Here is a 23,377-nt window from a genome sequence, read left to right as displayed (position 1 = left end):
CTCTAGTTGGCAACTATCTAACATGTGTTGGCTAGGCTCACTGTGACTGATTGTTTCCAATGACAGTAGTGACACACGATTGGATAGCAGCTACCATTGTTTAGTGGAATGCACTGAATTCACACCACTCTTTTGAATCTTTATTTCTACATGGTTCTTTTCATACAAATCACAATCAATTCCTATGCATTAAGGAGGAAATCATTTAAAGAACTTCTTTCTTGGAAGGTCATCTGATCTCAGTAGGATCACAAAGCATTTGGGAAGAAATATACAGCCCAGTAAGCCAGCACTGGAAGCCAGAATTGCAAGAATTTCCACAGCCACAACGTTTTTGCCTTTGGAGCTCAGGTAAGCGGGTACAAAAGAAATCCACACACTGCAGAAAACCAGCATGCTGAATGTGATTGTTTTTGCCTCATTGAAGGTGTCTGGTAGCCTTCTAGCAAGAAAAGCAATAAGCAAGCTGAGACTGGCCAGAAAGCCCAAGTACCCCAGAACACAATAGAAGGCAAGGGTGGAGCCCTCGTTACACCAGAGGATGATTTGCCCAAACTCTGACTGCATGTCGACATCAGGGAAAGGGGGATACGTTCCCAGCCAGACTGCACAGATGCACACTTGAATGCTGGAACCACAGCAGACTATAGCATTTGAGACTCGGGTCACCATCCATGTTTGTAAAGTGCTTCCAGGTTTGATGGCCTTGAAGGCCACAACCACAATGAAGGTCTTTGCCAAGATAGCAGAAATGGCAATGGAAAATACAACCCCAAAAATTGTTTGTCTCAAGACACAAGTGACTGTTCTAGGTTGGCCAATGAATATTAATGAGCAAAAGAAGCAGAGCATTAGAGAAACCAGGAGGAGATAACTGAGATTTCTGTTATTTGCTCTGACAATGGGTGTGTCCCGATAGCAGATAAATAATCCTAAAATCATAGCTGAAAAGGCAGAAAAACTAATGGCCAAGGAGATGAAAACAGCTCCCAGAGTATCTTCATGGGACAAAAATGCTGTAATTTTAGGGAGACACTGATTCCTCTGCTTATTTGGATACTGATCTTCAGGACATTTGATGCATTGATCCATATCTAAAATAGAGACAGATAGGTTTATTACATTCCACATTTCACTCCCCAGATATATGTATGGGACACACAACCATTGAACACAACCATTGTTGAATTCTGAAGCAAATATCCCTGGTTATGTTCACTGAACCAGGGTCATGCTGGTTCATGAGAGAAAAATACATATACAGCTGAATCCATAGAATATTCAGAATGTGAGTAGACTCGAAAAACATGAGAGAATCAGAAATCTTGAAATGAAATGAGAGGAAATCAGATGATACGAAAAATACGTTTGATTACATATGAAAGGAAGAGAGACATACACCTTCAAGCTGTTAATCTCTTTCTTTCCTTGTTCATTTTCTTCATTAAAGATCTATTTATTGCTTGAGAATTTCATCCATGCATATAATGTGTTTCGATCAGATATACCACCAATTTCTTCACACTGCATGTCTTTCTCTCCATCCAACAATTTTTCCTCCCAACTTCATGTGCTTTTTTTTTTAACCCACTGTGCTCGTGTAATGCTGAGTGTATCCATATAGATGTAGCTCCCTCTACCATTTCATGGGCAACCTATCAGGACCCCCCTACCTGAAGAAAACTGACTCTTTCTCTCCAGTATCCATCAAGTGCCAATAGGTCTTATCTATTACTAGCAAGGGCATCATGAGCGTGTCCTCCATTCATTTAGGGATTGTGTCTGGCTTAATCTGGCTTGATCTGACTTGATCTGGCTTGATCTGTTGCAGATCTGTTGCATGCCTCTGAATGGATATGTGCTCAAAGATTCTGTCATTTCTAGCAACTTCTGCTTCATTAAAGATGTCTGCTCACTGGCACTTAAAATCTTTCTGCCTTGTAGTCCACAATCATCCCTGGAGCTCTTATCCCTGGGAGCTCTTGATTGTTATTGTAGAAGGCCTAGAAAGTAAAACTTCCTAGAGTTTAATGACATCTATGTTTAGTAACTGTAGCATTTTCTTTTGTTTCTTTCATCCTTTTGATTACACAAAAGGATGTATCTTTGTTTTAGAAATAATACTGAAGGTAATACATTTTAGAGGGGAATAGTATTCTCTTATAAAGAAATGCTTGTATTTGTGAATTCCTTAAAAATCCTTGATTGGATTCTGATTAGAAGTTTATTACAGGAAAATGATTTTATACTTAATTTTCAATGTATATTTACTACATGCATTTATGCTATTTGAGTTTTCTGTACTTTTGTAGAAAAATTTAATAAGCTTCTTCACATAATGTCTTTTTAAAAAAAAGGTAGAGGTGGAGGTAAGCCTTTGAATATTTATGATAAATAAGGGTAAAAAAGGGACTCACTGTGACATATTATCGCTTTCACAATGAGATTTGTTTTTTTTTTTTCTGTTGTGAAGCTCGGGGAGTTTGCAAGAGTGGAAGGTAGATAAAAGGGGAGGGGGAAGATGAGCAGGCTTGGTGTGTGTGTGTGTGTGTGTGTGTGTGTGTGTGTGTGATATGGAATTCATCACAGATTCATAGAATTAATATAGGAAAATGACCATTTTACCAAAAGCAATCTTCAGATTCAATGTGATACCATCAAAATTCCAACTCCATTCTTTTTAGCGTTAGAAAGAGCAATTTGCAAATTCATTTGCAATAACAAAAAAACCAGAATAGCAAAAATTAACCTCAACAAAAAAAGAACTTCTTGGGGGAATCTCCATCCCTGATTTCAAGCTGTACTACAGAGGAATAGTGATAAAACTGTATGGTATTATTACAGAGATAGGTAGGTAGATCAATGGAATAGAATTGAAGACTCAGAAATGAACCAACACACCTATGGTCAATTGATCTTTGACAAAGGAGTTAAAACCATCCAGTGGAAAGAAGACAGCATTTTTTCAACAAATGATGATGGTTCAACTGGAGGTCAGCATGTAGAAGAATGCAAATCAATTCATTCTTATCATCCTGTACAAAGCTTAGTCCAAGTGGATCAAGGACCTCCACATAAAACCATATACACTCAAATTAATAGAAGAAAAAGTGGGGAAGAGCCTCAAATGCATGGCCACTGGGGAAAATTTCCTGAACAGAACACCAATAGCTCATGCTCTAACATCAAGAATAGACAAACGGGACCTGATAAAATTGCAAAGCTTCTGTAAGGCAAAGACACTGTCATTAGCACAAAATGGCAACCAACAGATTGGGAAAAGATCTTTACCAATCCTACATCTGATAGAGGGCTAATATTCAATATATACAAAGAACTCCAGAAGTTAAAATCCAGAGAGTAAAATAACTCTATTAAAATTGGGGTACAGAGCTAAACAAAGAATTTTTAACTTAGGAATATTGAATGGCTGAGAAGTGCCTTAAGAAATGTTTAATCAACATCCTTAGTTATCAGGGAAATGAAAATCAAACAACCATGAGATTGCACCTCACACCAGTCAGAATGGCTAAGATCAAATACTCAGGTGACAACAGATGCTGGTGAGGATGTGGAGACAGAGGAACACTCCTCCACTGTTGGTAGGATTGCAAGCTGGTACAACTACTCTGGTAATCAGTCTGGTGTTTCCTCAGAAAATTGGATATAGTACTCCCTGAGGACCCAGCTATAATACTTCTGTAATCAAAATATGCTCCAACGTATAACAAGGATACAGTCTCCACTATATTCATAGGGTCCTTATTTATGATAGGCAGAAGCTGGAAAAAAACCCAGACATCCTTCAACAGAGCAATGGATACAGAAAATGTGGTACATCTACACAATGGAGTACTACTCAGCTATTAAAAACAATGATTTCATGAAATTCAGAGGAAAGTGAATGGAACTAAAAAATGTCATCCTGAGTGAGGTAACCCAATCACAAAACACACACATGGTATATACTCATTGGTAAGTGGATATTAACTCAAAAGCTCAAATTACCCAAGGCACAATCCACAGACAACAAAAAGCTCAAGAAGAAGGATGACCAAAATGCAGATGCTTCAGTCTGTCCTAAAAGGGGGAATAAGCATATTCATAGGAGGAAATATGGAGACAAAGTTTGTAGCAACGACTTAAGGAATGGGTACTCAGAGTCTGCCCCACCTGCGGATCCAGCCCACATATATACAGCCACCAAACCAAGACAACATTGTTGATGCCAAGAAGTGCATGCTTACAGGAGTCTGACATAACTGTTTCCTGAGAGACTTTGCCAGAGCATGACAAATTCGAAGTGAATGCTAGCATCCAACATTGAACTGACAATGGGGTCCCTATTGGAGGAGTTAGAGAAAGGATTGAAGGAGCATGCGACCCCATAAAAAGAAAAATGGCAACCAACCAGAGCTCACAGAGACTAAATCACTACCCAAAGAGTGCACATGGACAGACCCATGGCTCCAGCTGCACATGTAGCATAGGATGGCCTTGTTGGGCACCAATGGGAAGAGAAGTCCTTGATCTTGCCATAACTGAGCTCCCCAGTGAAGGGAATATCAGGGTGGGGAGGCCGGAAGGGGTGAGTGGTTGGCAGGGTGGGAGAATACCCTCATAGAAGAAGGGGCAGGGGATGGTATTTGTGGTTTATTGTCTGGAAACTTGGAAAGGCAATAACATTTGAAAAGTAAATTTAAAAATAGCCAATAAAAAGAAGAAGTTATCAAGGGTTTGGTGGTGCTTGTCCACGAGCTCAGCAGTTAGGAAGTAGTTAGTCTGGCCTATGACTATATTGCTACGAAAATAAAGAAAAAGGGCCTTTTAACCTGTGTTTGATAAATACAGGTTTCATTCAGGAGAGTCAAATGGGCCTTGCAAATACCTGATTCAAAAAAAATATTAGATGAGAAGTAAGAACACAAAGCATTGCTGGTGTGCTCTGAGGAATCTTTGTTATTAGAATCATTTTGACAGAGAAGTGACAGCTGGACAGTCAGGGTCCAGTGGCTGGAGCATCTTCATACATCAGTCAAAGTCCCACACATCACTCACAACTCTGCACATCATTCATCCTCTGGGATCTCTCCATGTGTGTTTATATAGTAGCCTCATGCTAGCTTACAAGACCAGGGAAAGCATAATGAGAGCTCTCAGAAGAATTAAAGGATTTCAAAGGAAATGTAGTAAGTCATACAGTAAATACGTATTTAGTCATTAAACAAGTATTTGTGGAGCTATGGCTATTTGCTATAGGAAATGTCTGAAACAGGACCCAGGGTCCCAGGAAAGGAGCAGTATATCTACCATCAATGTCACTCTGATAAAGTGTTTTTAGGCGTTCCTTTCATTTGACAAGACTTTATTTTGTCTCAGCTGTCTCTACGTTGTATGATCATAGGAAGTTTATATATTTTCTCTGAAGTTTAATTTCCTTGTGAGAAAATTTTAGATTATTATCAACATTTATTATAAAGATGAAATAATGTCATGCTTTGTAATGCATCTCATAGTTTAGAGAACACATGGAGCACTGTTTAGTCTATCCAAGGAGCACCAGCTTTAACCATTTTAGGGTATACGGGATGGCTAATGGTTTAGGGTATACAGGAGCTTTAACTTTATGCATTGCTCATAGCCTATAGTATTCCAGGAGCACTAACTTTACACATTGCTAACAGAACCATTGCTGAAAAGCAGGTGTACAAAGAAAAGAAACTGAACTCAAGGCAGACATGCAGAAGACAAGGCAGAGTCAGATGTAGGAGCACACATCTGTGGTCTTAGTCATACAGAAGAGTGAGCCTGGAGGATTTCTGGAGGCCAGAGGTTTGAGAACAATCTGGGCAGCATAGCAAATAAAGCAAACCAATCAACAAATAAACAACAGTACCAAACATGACTGGGTTGTAATCAAGATTGTTTGTCTGTTTTTTAAGACAGGGTTTCTCTGTGCAACTCTGGCTGTCCTGGAACTAACTCTGTAGGCCAGACTGGCTTTGAACCCAGATATCCATCTACCGAATTCTGGTATTAAAATTTTGTGCCACCTCCACCCAGCAAGAACTTGTTTTAAAGTATTAGGAATTAGGTATATAACTGTAACTGTGTCTTCAGGCTCTGTGTTACTCACCCCTGACCCATTGAGAATAATTTCCACATTCAGAATCTTTTCTAGAAATTTCTACATTAAGAAAAATTTCTAGAAACTTCCAAATTCAGGACTATTTCCAAAATTGTCCATATTCATATTTATTTTAGAAGTACCCGTTTCATTTGCAATCTCTCCATCTGGACATGGGAGACAATCAAAACAACAGAATGGTTTCCCTTCAACAGGTGTTTTCCTAAATCCAAGCATGCAACTTTGACTGCAAACAGCAAATGGAGTCTGTATAGGAGACATGAGAGAAGGGGAGGCAGTCAATTCATGACATTCAGTATTAGCGTTGAGACGGTAGATGTCAGCAGGCCTGTGTACTGCAACAACCAAGAAAGAAGATGCTTTTAGAGAATGTGAAGCTAAAGTTTCTGTTCCTTTTACTTCTCCCCCTCTCTTTTGAACTCTGGCTTTATTTCCTTCCATTGACCTCATATTTTTTATTTTATTTATTTTCTTTTTTTTTTTCAGAGCTGGGGACCGAACCCAGGGCCTTGCGCTTGCTAGGCAAGCGCTCTACCATATTTTTTATTTTTATATAATGTATTTTAGTATATTTAAAACAATTTTTAAATATTGCAAAACAAAACCCACCAAACTGTGACTATATATGTATATACATATATATACATATACATATATATGCAATATATATATACATATATATATATATATTCCCTTAGAGTGGTTGGTATAACCAGTGTCTTCCATTGGAGAAAATTTATTGTGTCTCTTGAAGACCAATAATGTTCTCTGTTACTATGTATCACCAGGTTTTATCACATCACTGAGATATTCAGGGTTAACAGTTCTAACAATAAGGGGATTAATGTGCATATAGTTTTAAAATTCAAATCCAGAGATACCTGTCACAGCATATTTAATCACAATGTGAACCCCAAGATTGTGTTATTTACTAAAAAAAAAAGCTGTTTTTAGTTGTGGTATGGTTCAGCCCTTAGTACACATCTTTAATCCCAAACACAGAAGGTAAAATTAATTTGAAGAAGGATTACCCATGTTTGAAAATAACTTCTAATTGAGGAGCAGATGAAATGAAGAATCAGAGAAAGATTTGACCAAGTGAGTCAGAAATAGGATATACCAAATACTTATAAGAAAAAAAAACATGAAAAAGGTGACTTGTTGGTGTCTCACAAAAACATTCAGGCACTGAAGTGGGACACAGTGATGGATGAAGGCCAAAGTCTAATGACTTCTGCCCATTAACTCTTTCTTACTGTTCTGGAACCCAGAAGCTGATGACTTCTGGGAACTCTCCCTTGCTATTCTGGGACCAGAAAATTATGACTTGACAATTGACCCTCTTTGCTCTTCTTAGGCCCAAAACTGATGACTTCTGTGAACCCTGTTTTCCTAGGAATTCCAGTTTGAGATCAGCACATGGTGCTGACTTGAAAGATACTCACCTGACTGTGGTGTTCACCCCACGTTATGAGTTCGTCATTTAGGGAAAAATGTTGAACACTGTGAGACTCAAAGACAAACTCGCCAACTTTCACTTGAGCTTTGGTACTGCTCTGCAGAGACTGGTAATTAAAGATGTCAAGCTTGGTTGCTGAAACTTCCTTGTTCACAACAGTTTCCTCATTGGTGCTTCTCCCTAGCTGGCCATTTTGTAAGAATGGATGGAGCTAAACATGAAAAACAATGGTCAGAACTTGCACTATAAATCACTGAGATGCAAATAAACCTAGTTACTTTTACTTCCCTTTCTTTTCTTAACTGTATGTTCCCATGGCTTTCATTATTGTTCTGTATATCAAACATTTATCTTAGAACTGATTCATGCCAGCAATAGACATATCACACACACACACACACACACACACACACACACACACACACACACACACACACATTCACACATTCACTCACTCACTCATACAAAACAGACAAAAACTCAACAAATACTGAAGCTAACAGATGTTATAAACCAAACAGACATTACAGCAATAAGATAGCTAAAGGAGATCAAGGGATACAAATAAGAAAATAAAATTTCAAGATATCATTATTTGCAGATGATATGATAATATACATAAGCAACCTCTACCAGGGAACTTCTATCACTGATAAAACACTTTCAGTGATGTGGCTAGACACAGATTAAGTTTAAAAAAATCAGTAGCTTTCCTATATAAAAATTACAAACAGACTGGGAAAAAAATCAGGAAAACAACACTTTGCAATATCCACACACAAAAAAATAAAAACAGAAAATATTTTGGGGTAGCTAAATAAAGCATGCAGAAGACATGTATGATAAAACTTTAAGTCTTAGAAAGTAGAAACAGAAGAGGATATCTGAAGATGGAAAGAATTCTCACACTCGTGGAACAGAGGAATTAACACAACAATTTATTATGCTATTAAAGTTATTAAAATAACTTCCAGAAATATCACCATCCCTAATTTTAAATTGTACCACAGTGCTATAGTAGTAAATGCCACAACTTATTTTCATAAATACACTCATGTTGAGCAATGGAATCAAAATGAAGATTCAGAAATAAATCTGCACACCTATGGACACCTGATTTTTGATAAAGAAACCAGAATTACATAATGGAAGAAGGAAGCATCTTTAAAAAATGGTGCTCTTCTAATTAGATGTCTTTATGTTGACAAATGTAGTAGATCCATATTTATCACCTGCACAAAACTTAAGGCCAATTACCTATCACTTGAAACTAGTCACACTGAACTCGATGGAAGGAAAATAGGGAGCAGCCTTGCATACACTGGCACAGAAGACAACTTCCTAAACAGAACACTGAGAGTGTAGGTACTAAGATCAACACTTAACAAATGGGACCTCATGAAACCGAGAAGTTTCTGCAAGGCAGTGAACAACTTCAAAGGGACAAAATGACAGCCTATATACTGGGAAGTGATTTATATCAACTCTACATTTTACAGAGAAATAATATCCTAAATGTATAAAGAACTGAAGACAACAGCAGCAATAAACCAAACAAACTAAATTGATGGATGTCCAATAGCTGTGGAAAAGATAAGCAGGTGTAGAGGGATAAACAGGTAGAAAGTTGATATGTCATGTTTAGTGCCTCAGATTCAATCCAGTTTCATTTAAAACAACCTGTTTTTGTTTCAGTTGGGTTTAGGATCTGATTTTAAAGACAAGCTATGTCTATACAGCCCAGACTAGCTTCAAACTCATATCCTTTTGCTTCAACCTGCTACGAGTTGGATAACAATCATGGATCATAATGTCTAGCTTTATAGAGCTATATGATCTTTCTAGGATATTTATCAAAACAAAACAAGCTATTGGTATCAAATGTACCTAAAATCCCTTAACATCTGCCATATTTATACTTGTACAAATCTCTTCACAAATCATTAAAAGCAATAAAAAAAGATATGTGACAATTAAAGGGCATAAAAATCATTGTTTGAATATGCTTAAAATAAAATAATTTTTCAGCATCATGCATGTATTGTTTTCTAATAGTAATGTTAGCTCAACTTTCAACATTTCAATGCAGTTCATTTTTTTCTCTAAGACTATTGTTTATGCTACTGAAATAAACATGAATATTTTGAAGAAGGAGACAGGTGCTTAAAGAAATATACTAACGGGGCTGGGGATTTAGCTCAGTGGTAGAGTGCTTACCTAGGAAGCGCAAGGCCCTGGGTTCGGTCCCCAGCTCCGAAAAAAAGAACCAAAAAAAAAGAAATATACTAACAACAGTAGTATTTTTCTAACAATAATTAGGAAAGATCATAAATCAAAATGAAGAGCATACAAGCCCAATGCCCAGGAAAACAGAAGACAAGTGATTTCTACCTTCCATGGGAGAGGAGCTCGGGGTACACCTTTATTCAATAAGTCTCCTTCCACAATGAGTGACAGCTCCTCATGAAGGGCCTGGGCAATGGCATATACAGCAGCATGGATTTTGTAGCTTGAAGGTGAGGTATTCATATCCCAAAGATGCAGAGGTCGTGTACTGAGGTTGCCATTTTGCTCACATTGACTCAGTTCCCTGATCCAGTCCTTATCTAAATAAGGACATTCAAATAAGTTCGACCACACATCCTGGATAAAGATATCTTGAGGGTATTTCCTAGGTTGGACTCTTCTGAGAAAATCCTTGAATCCCAGAATTTCATCCATGTGAACAGAAAATGATAATCCTCCACCAAAATATGTATAACCTAGATTTTGTTGAAAGGGTAATGTGGTGATATCCCAATCAGAAGTTGTGATCCAGACATTACCAAAAGGGGTATTGCAAAAGATGTTGTAGACAAATCTCAGAAGAGAATATGTGTCACCAAATGCAACAATAACATGGGTCAATGTGAATCTTTCCATAAAAAGTTCCCTGTCTACTGTGTCCTTAGCAGGAAATTCTGGAACTTTTTCTGCAAATGCAACACAAAGTCCATGGTTGTTCATCTCCTCTGTGATGTCCCTAAGGAAGAGTTCTCCCCTCACATCATCTGGAACCACCAGACCAACCCAGACCCAAGTGAAGTATAGCAGCAGTTGAATTATTCCCTGATACAGAGCTGTGGTGTACACAGGAAACTGGTATGGAGACTGCAGCTGGACTCCGGTCCCAAGACTCTGGTCAAAAGGAGCATAGCTGATCTAAACATAAAGTTACACCTTAAGACAAGACAATTATGCTTATTCTCAAGTGATTTGGTTTACCTTATCTCTTAATGCACTCTAGGAGAAATTAAACAACTAGATAACTTTGCTAAGAAATACCTATTTGTTACCTATGACCGACCACTTTCTAATCGCTGCACACAGGAAATGTATCTTTTTATTACACTTCTACAAAACTTATCAAACATGGCCACAGAGTGTCTATCTCCTTCTCTCTGTTCAAGTAAACTGGTCAAATAAGGGCATTTGCAAATTGGTCACTTCCCATACCAAAATGTTTGTCTTCCTGATGATAGAAGTATAGAAATAGTAACAATAAAGGCCATTTTTACTTAAAGCCACAAATCCATAACTAATTAACCAATAAAGACAAATCTATGATGTAGCTTAAAATTCACTAGTAATGGCTATATCCCCCCTTGAAGTTTCTATGCCTATTTTCTTTCTACAATGCTTAATCAATAGTCAACTACCCTAAAGTAAGCTTGCTTAGGACAGAAGGCTGACTACCACAGTGAATGTTTTAATGTCTCACTGTCTGTGCCTTACTGAGTCTTCTCTCTATCTTTACACTTGTGGTATTGGCATACCCTGGTGTCCTATGGCTCAGATTGGGATTTGATTCCATTTCTACACAAATTCCCTACATAATAAGCTCCTAAAATCAGATGCCCACTGGTACTTGCCCTAATCCACACCTCATGACCTATCTCCATTCACTCCCTTCTCACCAGGCATCTGAGTTTAGATGTTTAGTGAATTTTTCACGTACAGGATCCAAAATCATGATAATTGGATACAGATACTCAATACATGTTAATTGATTGGGAGAGAGGGTTGGGTAGGGGGAAGGAGGAGGAATAGGAAAGAAGTAATCAGAAAATGAAATAAACATGAATACTTTGAGGAAGGAAACAGTAGGATAAAGAAATATTCAATAATTAGTAAATGCATAAAAGTGAGCATTTTAAATAGATGATACGAGACCATTTATTTTTATATTTATAAACTCTGATAGTTGGTTAATTAAGAAAAAAAGATGTGGGACTTAGCATATAGAGGACCTAACGCATGGAGCTCTTTGAGAACACACATACAGCACTTAGGCTCCAAAGAAATAGAAAGAAAGGTTATTTGTCATAGGTAAAGTTGGAATTATTTGCATATATTAGGGATTCATTTACAAATAATAAAATGGTTTACTTATTCTGCACAGAAAACCTCAAACAAAAGTGCCAACATGATGAAGAAAATGAAATATGTATAGAATATGGTCGACAGCACACCATGATCAATTACACAGTTCACACTTAAGACATGTGCAAGTGAATTACAAAAGAAATGACAAAAATGTCTCAAGACATTGTGAGTACTTTGAACTTGTTGTGTTGGACCATGTGCATAACTATTATTCAACCCAGGAAACCTGCTGGCCACAGGTTGAATAGCTAAACTTGAATTTAAAAAAACATGAATAATTAAATCAATAAACCAGTTAATTCACTAAATGGATTGTTCTTAAAATTTAAGAAACACAAAGATTTAATAAATATATTGACAGTGTTGAACACCCTTAACCACCAGGGGAATCTAAATTACAAATACTCTTAAGACTCTTTCACCTCAATCGTAGGTGTTTAAAACATGGGAATAAGTTGCGTGGGATGCAGAGGTAGCTCAGTAGTTAAAAGACCTTCATAGGAGACCTCATACCAATATTATCCAAACTATTCCACAAAATGGAAACAGATGGAGCACCACCGAATTCCTTCTATGAAGCCACAATTACTCTTATACCTAAACCACACAAAGACCCAACAAAGAAAGAGAACATCAGACCAATTTCCCTTACGAATATCGATGCAAAAATACTCAATAAAATTCTGGCAAACCGAATCCAAGAGCACATCAAAACAATCATCCACCATGATCAAGTAGGCTTCATCCCAGGCATGCAGGGATGGTTTAATATACGGAAAACCATCAACGTGATCCATTATATAAACAAACTGCAAGAACAAAACCACATGATCATTTCATTAGATGCTGAGAAAGCATTTGACAAAATTCAACACCCCTTCATGATAAAAGTCCTGGAAAGAATAGGAATTCAAGGCCCATACCTAAACATAGTAAAAGCCATATACAGCAAACCAGTTGCTAACATTAAACTAAATGGAGAGAAACTTGAAGCAATCCCACTAAAATCAGGGACTAGACAAGGCTGCCCACTCTCTCCCCACTTATTCAATATAGTTCTTGAAGTTCTAGTCAGAGCAATCAGACAACAAAAGGAGGTCAAGGGGATACAGATCGGAAAAGAAGAAGTCAAAATATCACTATTTGCAGATGATATGATAGTATATTTAAGTGATCCCAAAAGTTCCACCAGAGAACTACTAAAGCTGATAAACAACTTCAGCAAAGTGGCTGGGTATAATACTAACTCAAATAAATCAGTAGCCTTCCTCTACACAAAAGAGAAACAAGCCGAGAAAGAAATTAGGGAAACGACACCCTTCATAATAGACCCAAATAATATAAAGTACCTCGGTGTGACTTTAACCAAGCAAGTAAAATATTTGTACAATAAGAACTTCAAGATTCTGAAGAAAGAAATTGAAGAAAACTTCAGAAGATGGAAAGATCTCCCATGCTCATGGATTGGCAGGATTAATATAGTAAAAATGGCCATTTTACCAAAAGCGATCTACAGATTCAATGCAATCCCCATCAAAATACCAATCCAATTCTTCAAAGAGTTAGACAGAACAATTTGCAAATTCATCTGGAATAACAAAAAACCCAGGATAGCTAAAAGTATCCTCAACAATAAAAGGACTTCAGGGGGAATCACTATCCCTAAACTCAAGCAGTATTACAGAGCAATAGTGATAAAAACTGCATGGTATTGGTACAGAGACAGACAGGTAGACCAATGGAACAGAATTGAAGACCCAGAAATGAACCCACACACCTATGGGCACTTGATTTTTGACAAAGGAGCCAAAACCATTCAATGGAAAAAAGATAGCATTTTCAGCAAATGGTGCTGGTTCAACTGGAGGTCAGCATGTAGAAGAATGCAGATCGATCCATGCTTATCACCCTGTACAAAGCTTAAGTCCAAGTGGATCAAGACCTCCACATCAAACCAGATACACTCAAACTAATGGAAGAAAAAGTGGGGAATCATCTCAAACACATGGGCACTGGAGAAAATTTCCTGAACAAAACACCAATGACTTATGCTCTAAGATCAAGAATCAACAAATGGGATCTCATAAAACTGCAAATCTTCTGTAAGGCAAAGGACACTGTGGTTAGGACAAAACGGCAACCAACAGATTGGGAAAAGATCTTTACCAATCCTACAACAGACAGAGGCCTTATATGCAAAATATACAAAGAACTCAAGACGTTAGACCGCAGGGAGACAAATAACCCTATTTAAAAATGGGGTTCAGAGCTAAACAAAGAATTCACAGCTGAGGAATGCCGAATGGCTCAGAAACACATAAAGAAATGTTCAACATCTTTAGTCATAAGGGAAATGCAAATCAAAACATCCCTGAGAATGGCTAAGATCAAAAACTCAGGTGACAGCAGATGCTGGCGAGGATGCGGAGAAAGAAGAACACTCCTCCATTGTTGGTGGGATTGCAGACTGGTACATATGGGGTCTAGAAATCAGTCTGGAGGTTCCTCAGAAAATTGGACATTGAACTGCCTGAGGATCCACCTATACGTCTCTTAGGCATATACCCAAAAGATGCCCCAACATATAAAAAAGACACGTGCTCCACTATGTTCATCACAGCCTTATTTATAATAGCCAGAAGCTGGAAAGAACCCAGATGCCCTTCAACAGAGAAATGGATACAGAAAATGTGGTACATCTACACAATGGAATATTACTCAGCTATCAAAAAAATGACTTTATGAAATTCGTAGGCAAATGGTTGGAACTGGAAAATATCGTGCTGAGTGAGGTAACCCAATCACAGAAAAACACACATGGTATGCACTCATTGATAAGTGGCTATTAGCCCAAATGCTTGAATTACCCTAGATGCCTAGAACTAATGAAACTCAAGACAGATGATCAAAATGTGAATGATTCACTCCTTCTTTAAAAGGGGAACAAGAATACCCTTGGCAGGGAATAGAGTGGTAAAGATTAAAACAGACACAGAAGGAACACCCATTCAGAGCCTGCCCCACATGTGGCCCATGCATATACAGCCATCCAATTAGACAAGATGGATGAAGCAAAGAAGTGCAGGCTGACAGGAGCCGGATGTAGATCTCTCCTGAGAGACACAGCCAGAATACAGCAAATATATAGGCAAATGCCAGCAGCAAACCACTGAACTGAGAACAGGACCCCCGTTGAAGGAATCAGAGAAAGAACTGGAAGAGCTTGAAGGGGCTCGAGACCCCATATGTACAACAATGCCAAGCAACCAGAGCTTCCAGGGACTAAGCCACTACCTAAAGACTATACATGGACTGACCCTGGACTCTGACCTCATAGGTAGCAATGAATATCCTAGTAAGATCACCAGTGGAAGGGGAAGCCCTGGGTCCTGCTAAGACTGAACCCCCAGTGAACTAGATTGTTTGGGGGAGGGCGGCAATGGGGGGAGGGTGGGGAGGGGAACACCCATAAAGAAGGGGAGGGGCATTGGGATGTTTGCCCAGAAACCGGGAAAGGGAATAACACTCCAAATGTATATAAGAAATACTCAAGTTAATAAAAAAAAAAAAAGAACTTTAAATGTTCCTCCTTAGGACACGGTTTTTATTCCCAGAACCACTATGGCATCCCACAACCATTAGTAAACTCTGTAACCAGATGACACAACACCTTATTCTGGGCTTTCTCCATGGGCACTAGATACACATATGTGGCTCACATACCATGCATGCAGGAGAAACACTTGTACCCATGAAATATGTCTTAATTATCAAACCCAACCAAATAGCGGGAGTGAGAAAACAGGAAGCCTCTTGCTGCTATTAGGAATGCAAACTGGCACAGTACGGAAGTAACGGAGTTTCACAAATGGTTAGACCAACCACACAACTCAACTCTACTACAACTCGTATAGATACTCCATAGTCCAAGCCAAAGCAAGGAAAACGACACAACACACCCATATCTTATTATTCACCTTTTTCCTTTGTACTATTTTCAGTAACCAAGAAACAAACAAACTAGATGTCATAAATAGGAATAGATAAATTCAGAAACAAGGTATATACTCACAACAAAATTATATGCAGCCATATAGAATAAAGACATTTGGAGGAAGATGGGTGTGGGAACTACAAATATTTTATAAAGCAAAATAAACCAGGCATACACTTTGTTTCCCCTTTATTTGGGACATAGCTGTGTGTGTGTGTGTGTGTGTGTGTATGTGTGTGTGTGTGTGTGAGAGAGAGAGAGAGACAGAGAGAGAGACAGAGAGATAGAGAGAGACAGAGAGAGAGACAGAGAGAGAGACAGAGACAGACAGAGACAGACAGGGGCAGATACAGAGACACAGAGACAGAGACAGAGAGAGGAAGAGAGATGAATAGAAATGATACTAGAATGACACTAGAATGATAGAAGAAACCCTAAGGCAGGAGACTACTGAAATAAAACACTGAGTTAAAAGCTGAAAGAGCTTTGTTCAAAGAGCAAAACAGCAAGGCAAGAGGGTGTGAATGGCATCAGGAAGCAGAAAGTAAGAACAAAATGCATGTGAATGTGCAATAATGAAAACCATATATCATATGCTGACAAAAAAGTGTTTCTAAGGACCAAAGTTTAGTTCCCAACAACTGTGTCAGGTGGTTTATAACCACTTCTAACTCCAGTTCAGGGAATTCCAACACATCTGGCCTCTGTGGTGCCAGAACCCATCACATCTATGAATTCTCTTTTTCTGTCTCTCTCTCTCTCTGTTTCTGTCTTTTTCTCTTTCTCTCTTTGTCTTTCTGTTTGTCACTGTCTAACCTCTGTCTCTCTGTCTCTGTTTCTTTCCCCCCTCTCTCCACAATATTAAAAATAATAAAATATATCTAAATAATAGGATTACACAGTTCAATAAGAAAATACACAAGTAAAACTAAAAGAAATACCCAAGCCAGCAGACACCCAACTTAAACACAGAGAAAAAGAAACATGAATTCCCAACACAATGCAATACCCAAAGCTCATAACTCCTTAACTACTGCGTATAGGAATACTGACATGTCTAAAATGCCAGATGAAAAATTCAAAATTTACTAGAAAAGCTACAAACAATGGTCTAGAGAGTATTCCCTTTTGCCATTCATTTCTAGCTTGAAATAAAAGCAAAACCAATATAGTAAGAACATTCTAACAAGACAAGACAGTAAAGTATCCTTGTTTGCATATGATATGTTTATGTCTCAATGTTTTCTTGTGGGCTCTTCCTGGAACATTAAATATGAAAACTCCTAGACCTGATATACATGGTCATCAAAGTAACAGTATACAAAATAAACATCCAAACTAGTAGCTTCCTATATACCAATAATGATAAAGAAATCATGGGAGCAATCCCATGTGTAATAAAAATAATAAAAAAACCTAGGAATAAGAATAAGCAAAGAGTTGGGATATTTTAAAGACATTTAAAAAGACTGTTGAAAACAGAAGGAACTTGGACATACACAGATTAGCAAAATTAATAATGTAAAATATTCCCAAATTATATATTATTAAGCATACTTCTCATCAACTTTCCTATGATGCTCTTCATAAAACTAGCAAAGGGAATTCTAAAGTTCATGTGGAACCACAAAAAAACGCCATTGGACAAAGCCATCCTAAATAGAGAGGGTATTGGTACATGTCAATCCATATACAAGGTCTCAAATTATACTACCGAGCCATGGTAACACATCAGCCTGGTGTTGGCATAAGAAAAACAGTTAACACAAACCAAACAGAATAACAATAGATAAACGCACACAGCTATAGTCACAAACATATACTGGAGAAGAGACAGTGGCTACAATAAATTCCTAGGGAAACTAAACATCTAAACACATGTAGAAAATTTATAAAGGAGTTGTCTGCCTCTTTGCCCTGTGCAAAAACTCCATTCTAATCAGCTCAGAGACATTAGGGGGAAACTTAAAACTTTGAAAGACCTAAAGAAAAGCTAGGGGAAACTTTCAAAATATCATCTTGGACTAGGCTCTTCTGAAAGGACTCTGGTGCTCAGCAGATCATTGCATGGCTGATCAGGGGGCTACATGGAGTGAAAAAGCTACAGAGCAAAGGGAAGGATCCTATGTCAGGAAAACAGAAGAAGGAGCTGTTAGCTGAGAGGTCAGGAGTTATTGAGATGCTGTAGGAGGATCCGTGACAAAAATGAGACGAATATAATTATATATGCATTTCTTATGAAAAATTGTGTTCATCATGAATGTTTTTATAAGCATATGTCCATAGTCACATACTTAAAATTAACTCATAAAATCTCATAAAAATAAAAAAATGATTAGGCATAGTAGTGTATACCTTCTGCCTCAGAGAAGCAAAGGCAGGAGGATCTCTGTAAGGCAATATTGTACTACATAGGAAGTTCAAGGCCAGGAAAATTCGCATTTGAGAACCTGTCTCAAAAATAAACAAATAAGTAAAAATCAACGTGGCATCCTGATTCATTTTACTAACGTATAAGTTACTTCACTTGGAATAGTGGGAAACAAGAAGCACTGAATCACTGTTACTTGTAACTTGTCACTTGTTCTAAGTAGTCCTTTTCATGTGTATTACTAATTAACATGAAAGTGACTTATAAATCCAGCTCTCTAGTATTGTTTATAAGGAATCATTACTGATAAACAGAAAGTTTTTTTAATTTTATTTTCCTTGGATAGTTTATGTATAGCTGGGTCCTCAGGTAGTGTAATATCCATTTTTCTGAGGAACCACCAGACTGATTTCCAGAATGGTTGTACCTGGTTGCAATCCCACCAACAATGGAGGAGTGTTCCTATTTCTCTACACCCTCCCCAAAATTTACTGTCACCTGAGTTTTTGATCTCAGTCATTCTGAATGGTGTGAAGTGGTATCTCAGTTTGTTTTGACTTGCATTTTCCTGATGACTAAGGATGTTGAACATTTCTTTAGGTGCTTTTCAGCCATTCAGTATTCCTCAGTTGAGAATTCTTTGTTTAACTCTGTCCTCCATATTGAATAGGACTATTTGATTTTGTGGAGTCTAACTTCTTGAGTTCGTTGAATATATTAGATATTACCCCTCAATCAGATGTAGGAATGGTAAAGACCTTTTTGCTACCTGTTGATTGCTGTTTTGTCCTAGGCTGTCCACTCTCTACCTACCTATTCAATATAGTTCTTTAAGTCCTAGACAGAGCAAAAAGATAAAAAAGGAGGTCAAAGGGATACAACTTGGAAAGGAAGAAGTCAAAATATCACTATATGAAGATGATATGATGGTGTACTTAAGTGACCCCAAAATTCTTCCAGAGTACTCCTAAACCTGAAAAATAACTTCAGCAAAATGACTGGATATAAAATTAACTTAAACATAACAGTAGCCTTCCTCTGCTCAAAGGATAAGCAGGCTGAGAAAGAAATTAGGGAAATGATGCCCTTCACAATAGTCCCAAATAATATAAAATACCTCTGTGTGACTTTAACCAGGCAAGTGAAAGATTTGTATGACAAGAACTTCAAGCCTCTGAAGAAAGAAATTGAAGAAGCTCTCAGAAGATGGAAAGATCTCCCATGCTCATGGATTGGCAGGTTTAATATAGTAAAAATGGCCATCTTGCCAAAAGCGATCTACAGATTCAATGCAATCTCCATCAAAATTCCAACTCAATTCTTCATAGAGTTAGAAAGAGCAATTTGCAAATTCATTTGAAATAAAAAAACAGCATAGTGAAAACTACTGTCAACAATAAAAGAACATCTGGGGGAATCACCATCCCTGACCTCAAGCAGTACTACATAGCAATTGTGATTAAAAAACCAAAACAAACAAACAAACAAACAAAGAAAGAAACAAAAAACGAAAACAAAACACAAAAACAAAAACAAAAACAAAAACCCCTGCATGGTATTGGTACAGAGACAGGCAGGTAGATCAGTGGAATAGAACTGAAGACCCAGAAATTAACCCACACACCTATGGTCACTTTATTCTTGACAAGGAGCTAAAACTATCTAATGGGGAAAAGACAGCATTTTCAACAAATGGTGCTGGTTCAACTGGAAGTCAGAATGTAGAAGAATGCAAATTGACCCATTCTTATCTCCCTGTACAAAGCTCAAGTCCAAGTAGATCAAAGACCTCCACATAAAATTAGACACACTGAAACTAATAGAAGAGAAAGTGGGGAATATCCTTGAACACCTACACACAGGGGAAATTTTCCTGAATAGAACACTAATGTCTTATGCTCTAAGATCTAGAATCAAGAAATGGAACCTCATAAATTGCAAATCTTCTGAACAGAGTGTTTTTTTTAAACAAAGACAGAAATTACACTTTTTGTTCTAACAGAGGAAAATTGAAACAGCCCACATGTCCAGCCAGAGTAAGCCTGACCAATGTCTCTTTGTAAAAATTAAATGTTATTTGGGAATCTGAGCTGATACCACGTTAAAATTATCAGGAGTATTCCCACTGTAGTTACAGTGAAGATTCATGAGTAAAATTATAATTGTCCTCATGCTTTGTGATGCTCTAATACTGTATACTCAAAAATGACCGTACTAACAACGGTCCATGGCAAAGAAAATTTTCTTGGAGTTGTCAGAATACAGGCTGTGATTACTTTTATCTATACACTTTTAATTTTAAATGTTTTGAAATTAAATTTATTATACAAACAATTTTATCTTATGAATAAATTGTGCTTTAAAATAATTCAAATTTTATGTAATTCTATTCCTCATCAATACACAATAAATGAATAAATTAGTATTTATTACTATATTTAATCTAAGGAGCCAGGATTCTCTGCGTACCTGAGGGACATTGTAGAGACTTAGAACTTGGGAGATCCTGGTTGATATTCCTGTTGAAATGCCTCCTATCACTGCAACCAGCTTATCAGTCTTCTCAGGCCTGCAGCTGTAGTTAGGAACTGGGGGGGTCTGTCCTGAGAGCAAAGCCATAGAACTTTCCACGGCCTTCATATCAATAAAATCAACATTGAAGAGATAGAATCCCAGGGACATATTGAATAGAATATTTGTGTCCTTGTTGATTTTTTCTATAGCAAAAACCATTGCCAAAATATGCTGATAATGTTTGGTGAGATCCCTAGGAGAAAAAATTGGAAAGACTATTTCTGCGTTCTTTTTTAATATTAATTTTTAATTAAAATATAATAACATCATTTACGTCCCTTTCTTTGCTCCAGGCATATTCCCCATGCTCCCTTTTATGTTCTGGAATTTTATTTCTAGCAATCTAAATCATATAAACTATATACACAATAATCCAAAAAACAATCAGGATATTCTATATTAAAACTGTAGAGGAATTAGTCTTAAAATTTTATAGCACAACTGAATATCAAATTCACAATTTTTGTTTTCAAATTTTATTTTGAGACAGAGTCTTGTTTCTTTAGCCCAAGCTGGACTGAAACTCACTATGTGGACTAGGTTTACCTCAGAATCACAGAGATCCTCCTGCCTCTGTTTCTCAAGTTCTAGGTTTAAAGTTTTGTACGACCACATACTTTCAAATGTACAATTTTAATTTTTACTGTGCTATTTATGTCTGAGAAAATAAAATGGAGGAGTAAAGCATGTAGGAAATTTGAAGCAGGAACTGTGTATATTTTATTCTTAGTAAAATACATTCAACAACTACAATTTTTTTCAACTTCACAGTGCTTTCAACACCTCCTTATGTATTTAAGAGAATTCAGCATGTGTAGGGGAGAGACACACAAAGACCCAGTCATGGCTGAGTATTTGGTATTTGCTGGCTACTGGGGAAGGGAGAGTCAGATTCCTTAGGAGGTTTGCCTTAGTAGTTTGCCTATACTATAGATGATGCTCTATACACCTACAGCACTAGCATGCCTAAGTAAACTCAATAGATTGAAAAGTGTGTGTGTGTGTGTGTGTGTGTGTGTGTGTGTCAGAGAGAGAGAGAGAGAGAGAGAGAGAGAGAGAGAGAGAGAGAGAGAGAATGAAGTTGAAAGAGTAGAGACATTATACATTGGAGGGGAAGCAATAGATTTGGGTTTGGACAACGAATATTGTTGAATATGTATGAAATCCAGAAACAATGCTTTTTTTTAAAGAGAGAAGCAAAACACTTACACATAAACATATTCTGGTATATAGATTGTATCTTTAAAGCCAAATCTACTTCTTGTGTCTCCAGCAGTCACTCTAAGGGAAAAGATTCCTCCAATAACAAAATCCCCATCTTGATAGTAGCCAGGAGAAGCAGGTTTAGTTAAGGAGAAACAAGAAATTTGTTCCTGGAATACAATGAGAACAATCAGGAGAGAGAAAGCAATGAGTACAATGAGTAATTTCATACTAATATTGATAAATAATTGATAAAACACAGATATCTGTTCAGTTGAAAATCTTGGATTAATGAACCGCAATAGCAATCAACAAACAGATAAAACAGGTAGCTTCAGGTCAGTGTGCTTCAAGTTTATAAAGCTTTGTTTTTTCCTGAGACAAATCCACCAGTATCCAAACACTTCTTTCTTTCCTGGAAGTATAATCTGCTTTGCACCTACTTAGCCCTAGATCATGTCCCCTTCACAGGGTCACTGTGAGTCTTCAAAGGCTCAGGAACCTCTCACTTGGCACCTGGGAATCCTGATTCTCAGCAGAAAACACATAATTAAGAACAAGTGTGAAGTCCTCTAAAACACCTGTGGGGTGTGTACACTCAGTGAGCTGAGACTTCTCAAGGTCCCAAAGTAAAGGGAGACTAACCAGAGGAAACATGATTAAGTCATCTGAAAGATGGATCAAAGGGCTCAGTGTTTGTGGGGGAAGGGTGAGACTAAATCATTTAACGTCACTGTCATTTTAGAGTATTTCTGTAAGATCAAGCCAAAGACCACTTTATAGGTCTGATTATCGTATATTTTTAACATCTTATATTTTATATGCTTATGAGTAAAATGTTTTGAAATACATACAAATATTAAAATTAAACACAAATATTTAATTCAGATAGTTATTTTAAAGCATTGGCATACTTTCAAATTTACTTATTTCCAATAAAGTAAATCAAAGGATACTGTTAACCTTTAAATATGTTTAAAACTGTGCATGCGGTCCAATCTTCCTTCCTTCCTTCCTTCCTTCCTTCCTTCCTTTCTTTCTTTCTTTCTTTCTTTCTTTCTTTCTTTCTTTCTTTCTTCTCTTTCATTCCTTCACTTTTGGTGCTGGCACTCTAGGAGACTGAACCTAGAGCATGGTGTTTGCTAGACAATTCTCTATCATAGGGTCACACCCTTAGCCTTTTTAAATCTTTAAAGGTAAGAA

The 23,377-nt window shown here is 37.4% G+C and overlaps 1 protein-coding gene across 1 annotated transcript; it reads right to left on the bottom strand.

Annotated features, from left to right (window-relative positions):
* Positions 1 to 201: 201 nt before the first annotated feature.
* Vom2r50 (vomeronasal 2 receptor, 50) lies at positions 202 to 22,404 on the bottom strand. Its single transcript, NM_001099507.1, is given in 6 exon segments — positions 202 to 1,094; positions 6,271 to 6,394; positions 7,594 to 7,818; positions 9,999 to 10,808; positions 20,867 to 21,164; positions 22,181 to 22,404. Coding segments are annotated over 6 exon segments (2,574 nt in total).
* Between the last annotated feature and the right edge of the window lie 973 nt (positions 22,405 to 23,377).

Source organism: Rattus norvegicus, chromosome 4 (assembly GCF_021556685.1).
Source record: "Rattus norvegicus strain SHRSP/BbbUtx chromosome 4, alternate assembly SHRSP_T2T, whole genome shotgun sequence".
Taxonomy (NCBI): Eukaryota; Metazoa; Chordata; class Mammalia; order Rodentia; family Muridae; genus Rattus; species Rattus norvegicus.
Note: the sequence above shows the minus strand (reverse complement) of the source record. Positions and strands in the feature narration are given on the sequence as shown.